The sequence below is a fragment of the Cupressus sempervirens genome, chromosome 4 (genome assembly GCF_028749045.1).
Source record: "Cupressus sempervirens isolate cs-2001-9-10 chromosome 4, ASM2874904v1, whole genome shotgun sequence".
Lineage (NCBI taxonomy): Eukaryota > Viridiplantae > Streptophyta > Pinopsida > Cupressales > Cupressaceae > Cupressus > Cupressus sempervirens.
This window is the reverse complement of record NC_143121.1, coordinates 93101307-93105975: the sequence shown is the minus strand read 5'-3', so window position 1 is coordinate 93105975 and position 4669 is coordinate 93101307. Positions and strand designations below refer to the sequence as shown.

Here is a 4669-nt window from a genome sequence, read left to right as displayed (position 1 = left end):
ATTTACTAAATGATTAGTACAATCATATATAGAGTAAGAGTTATAGTTAGGATCCAAGGTTTACAATTTCATTTATATGACACTCAGTGTTATGGTTAGGGTTAATAAGTGGTTAAATGTTACACTAAAATAAGGGACAAGGTTAAGGGAAGTATGAGATTTAGGTGTAGTGTTGGAGTATTTGGAGTACAACTATGGTCAAATTTTAGATATATGTTATACAAATGACTCAAATAGTGGAAAAATTAATTCATGAAAGGGAAGTTATAAGTCCCAACACAACAATTCAGATGATATTAAAAGTGTGAAAGAATATATAAGAGTCAATTTTATGAAAATTATTTCTCCATGATGATGTGAGAACATTATATATTGTTGAATTTTTAATAATGCTAATGCAATTTTTGTTGCAATGATTAAGAATTGTAATGAATAAATCTCCTTATCATTAAGGAATCTATTTAGACTTATGATTTTCTTTCTTAATTAATATATTTAGTAGCCACATATATAATCTAATTAAATAATGATAATATAACCTAAATATATGATTCGTTTATTTTAAATTAATTACTAACTTTAATAAAATACAAATTTTATTGATAAGGTGACCTTCTTGTCCGCCTCAACGATTAAATTTAATAATGAAACATTAAAAATATAAATATTTTGAAACATGCAAATATAAAACTATTATGAAACATACAAATCTAAACATGGAAACCAAAAGTATTTTGAAATATGCAAATCTAAAACTAATGTAAAATATGCAAATGTAAAACTAAATTGAAACATGCACATTAAAAATCTGCAAAAGAAATCTATTATCAAGTATCTAAATCAAAAAGTTTTTGAATCCTAAATCTAAATCAAACATACAAGGCTAAACTATATGAAACTTTAATCTACTCCTATTAAAAAACTCTAATTGCTCCAATAATCTCCATCTCTTCCTCCTTACAAAAACACAAAATGAAAATGAAATGAGGAGCATTTGTTTTATAATTTATGAGAGAACCCTCATATGCCCCAATAGATTTCTTTTGACATTTCATGAATTTGTTTCAAATTCCCCCACTCTTCAGAAAAAATAAGCATGAATGTGCATGCAAAAGTATATTTAACAAAAAGAAAATGTTTTATATTTAAAATTTTAATTAAGTTATTTCAGCCCTATTTTCTTGCGTTCTATTTTTTTGGCCTTATTTTTTCAAGTTCTATTATTTCAACATCCATTTGGCTAGCTATTATTTTAAAATTTTTATTTTATTTTATAATTCAATAATGTTAAAATATATACTAAATATATGATTTATCTACTTTAAATAAATCGTTAACTTTAATAAACTATAAATTGTATTGATATGGTGGCATTCTCATCCAGATTAATGATAAAATTATGCTTTGAAACATGAAAGTATAAATACTTAAAAATATGCAAATGTAAAACTATTGTGAAACATTCAAATCTAAAACATGCAAACCAAAACTATTTTGAAATATGAAAATCTAACACTAATATGAAACATGCAAATATAAAACTAATTTGAAACATGCACTTTTAAAATATGTAAATGAAAAGTATTATAAAATATATAAATCAAATAGATTTTGAATACAAATCTAAATCTAAATCAAACATGCAAGACTAAACTATTAAATGCAAGCATAAATAGTTATGAACATAATTCTAAATCTAAATGAAATTAATTAAAATTGAAATCTAAATCAAAGTAGAATATTATAACTAATTTTGAATTTTAATTTGCATCTACATCTAAATCTAAATGAAAATGTAAATAAAAAATAGAAATTTCACTTGCAAAAATGTCACTCCAAAACTTCAATCTACTCCTATTCAAAAACTCCAATCTAATCCTCCAATAACCTCCACCACTTATTTCCTGCAAAAAAATAAAATGAAAATGAAATGATGAGCCTTGGTTTTATAACTTCTAAGAGGCTCCTCATATCCCCCAATATACATCTCTTCACATTCCACGAATTTGTTTCAAATTCCCCCACTCTCCACAAAAAATAAGTATGAATGTGCATGCAAAATTATATTTAACAAAAAAAAATCATATTGAAATTATTTCGCCCCTATTTTTTCGGGCCCTACTTTTTCGGGCCCTATTATTTCGGACCTATTATTTTGGCCTCCATTTGGCTTCCTATTATTTCAGCCAACTATTATTTCGAAATTTTTTTTTTAATATTTAATTTGGAAGTTTGTAACCGCTCCCAATTCTTTTTTATTGACGAAGAATCTTTTTTGGCATATTCTCGTGGTGGGTATTTGTGCTGACCTTGATACTTTTAAATTTATTTTTAAAAGTGAATTTTGTTTGTAACTCTCACCAAATCTTTTTGATTGCCAAATGGCATTCCATATTTTAATTTGGTTTTCTTTTTGTGAATGCCAAATGACATTTGTTAGTTAAATTTATTTTTAAAAGTGAATTTCATTTGTAACTCTCACCAAATCTTTTTGATTGCCAAATGGCATTCCATATTTTAATTTCATTTGTAACTCTCACCAAATCTTTTTTCCTTACACGGATTATTCCTTGAAATATTCTTTGTGCTTGGAATTGTTTCTCCCATTGTATATGCCTCTCGGCATAATTATATTTAGATAATCTTTATAAAAGTGTTATTTTGAATTAAATTTGAATATTGCTTTCAATTTTTTTTATAAGAAACAAATTACATTGTTCCCCTTTATACAAGAGCATAGGTCACTAAGGTCTTTAGAAGAGGCAGGAAATAAAACAATAAATAGCAAGATGGGGCACCCTGTATATTTTGAACACACGGAATTTACATCAAAGAAGTTTGCAGTTTTGATAGAAATTTCAGTTGCATTAATTTCTTCAAACAATTTTTGCATTACTTGCTTTACCAATAACTACGAGTTAACATTTAATTTGTAAACTACATTTATTTATTTTTAAGATAGTGTCCTCTCACTGAGCAGTGAGCTGATTTACAAATCTACAATTCATTTTTTTTTCACTATTAACTGAAATTTTGCGAGGAAGAAAATGTTTGACCAAATTGCCAATTGGAAGGAGCCACATTGGACATGGTGAGAACTCTTCCTTTACTATCCATCACTCTAAATGACAAACTCTGTCCATTAAGATAAGAATTGCTCTGCCAATTGGCTCCCCAATTTCTACTCATTTGTTGCCATCCAGTATTTGACCCTTTTACCCATACTGCTGTGATATCTCCTCTTCCACCCACATTGCTTATCAGCACTAGCTCAAAGTAGTCTATCCCATTTATGCCAAACCGTATTCCACCACTCTTCTTGCAAGGAGTCCTGCAATTCAATTCAACATATTACATCTATAAGAATCTCATAATGTATAATTCACTATTTTCCATAGTTACACCGTTCTGAGGGATGACACAATGGGGATAAGTTTTTGTTACAGGGATAGAGAGGCTTTAATTTGGAGACTGTGGGGGAGGGAGGTTAAATAATGGGAGTTGTATATACTATACATAATGTACTTAAAATGGTAGTCATGAAAATATGTATTGCAAAATAAGATATAAAAATATAAATAAGTAAATGCTTAAACATTGCATTGGATTGGAACACATAAATGATTGAATCAGCAAATAGTTAATACCAGAACATCCGCAATCCTTGGTGGGGATGGCAGAATGGCACCGCTGGAAATGGGGGACAAAGTCTTCAAGTCCCCTGTGTCCAACCCCAAATCCCTCGTGTGCCCCCGTCTCCGAGATGTGGAACATCCGAGACGTGGAACAAAATAAAAAAAAGTGGGATGCATCTGTATGTTACTATACTATTTTCTACAAACAAGGAAAAAAAGCATTTGATTACCTCCGATATAGAACTGGTACAGTTCCAGCTTTGTACTTGGCAATCTGCAAGAAGGCAGGTTGTGACATGTCAAAATGTTGGAGAGGCAAATTACACCATCCTCCATCGTCATTTGGCAGAGCATTATTGGGTGGGCAGAAGTTAGTAGCAGTGATTATAATGGACGTGCCAGCCAGACACCATTGAGGAACCTTGGTGGCATCACATTGTATTTGATAGCAAGCTCCACACAATGCCCCATTGTTAAACAAGGCACTGCTTAGAGCTGCAGTATTTGTCCCATACCCAAAAGTGTACAGATTACCATACCCACATGCACCTCCTGAAATACATAAAATAAAACATCAAGATTAAATTCAGGCCATCTCTCATGCAATAAAATAAGACTATGGTTCTGCCATGAATTAGATGGAAACTAACCCATGGTTCCAGAGGCATCAGCTCCACCATAAAATGTAGCATGGGCTGGAGTCCAACCCTGAACTAGTACCGCTCTTACAACAAGAGATACCAATGTAAATATAACCATTAAAATCTTCATCGTTGCTATTTTTGTCAGTTGTCACAGGCTTATAAAGCTCAACAAAGTGAAACAACTGATGAATTCTTCCTCTCACACCCTCCTATATATATACAAAATTTTCTGGTATTCTGGTTAACTTAACCCGATATTGAATAGGATGAAATTATGAGAAACTCGGTGTATCTTTTATTCGAGGTATAAAATTCAAATTTCATTAGTTTAGGAGCGCACAAATACTTTTTTCAAAGTAACCCTCGACCCCTCAAATTTCAGTTTCATTT

At 30.4% G+C, this 4669-nt stretch overlaps 1 protein-coding gene across 1 annotated transcript; it reads right to left on the bottom strand.

Moving 5' to 3' along the window:
• Nucleotides 1–3021: 3021 nt before the first annotated feature.
• LOC149560088 (putative expansin-A17) lies at nucleotides 3022–4449 on the bottom strand. Its single transcript, XM_089823539.1, has 3 exons — nucleotides 4286–4449; nucleotides 3866–4187; nucleotides 3022–3331 (listed from the first exon to the last, which is right to left on the bottom strand). Exons 1-3 carry the CDS (start codon nucleotides 4404–4406, stop codon nucleotides 3022–3024), a joined length of 753 nt encoding a protein of 250 aa, XP_089679665.1. The 5' UTR covers nucleotides 4407–4449.
• Nucleotides 4450–4669: the final 220 nt, after the last annotated feature.

What these genes read in the sequence shown, in the direction of transcription:
- LOC149560088 (XM_089823539.1), bottom strand. Translation starts at nt 4,406, where the DNA reads ATGAAGATTTTAATGGTTATATTTACATTGGTATCTCTTGTTGTAAGA. An exon ending in TGATGCCTCTGGAACCATGG is followed by an intron (nt 4,188 to 4,285) that starts GTTAGTTTCCAT and finishes TATGTATTTCAG; the next exon opens with GAGGTGCATGTGGGTATGGT. An exon ending in GTACCAGTTCTATATCGGAG is followed by an intron (nt 3,332 to 3,865) that starts GTAATCAAATGC and finishes ATTGAATTGCAG; the next exon opens with GACTCCTTGCAAGAAGAGTG.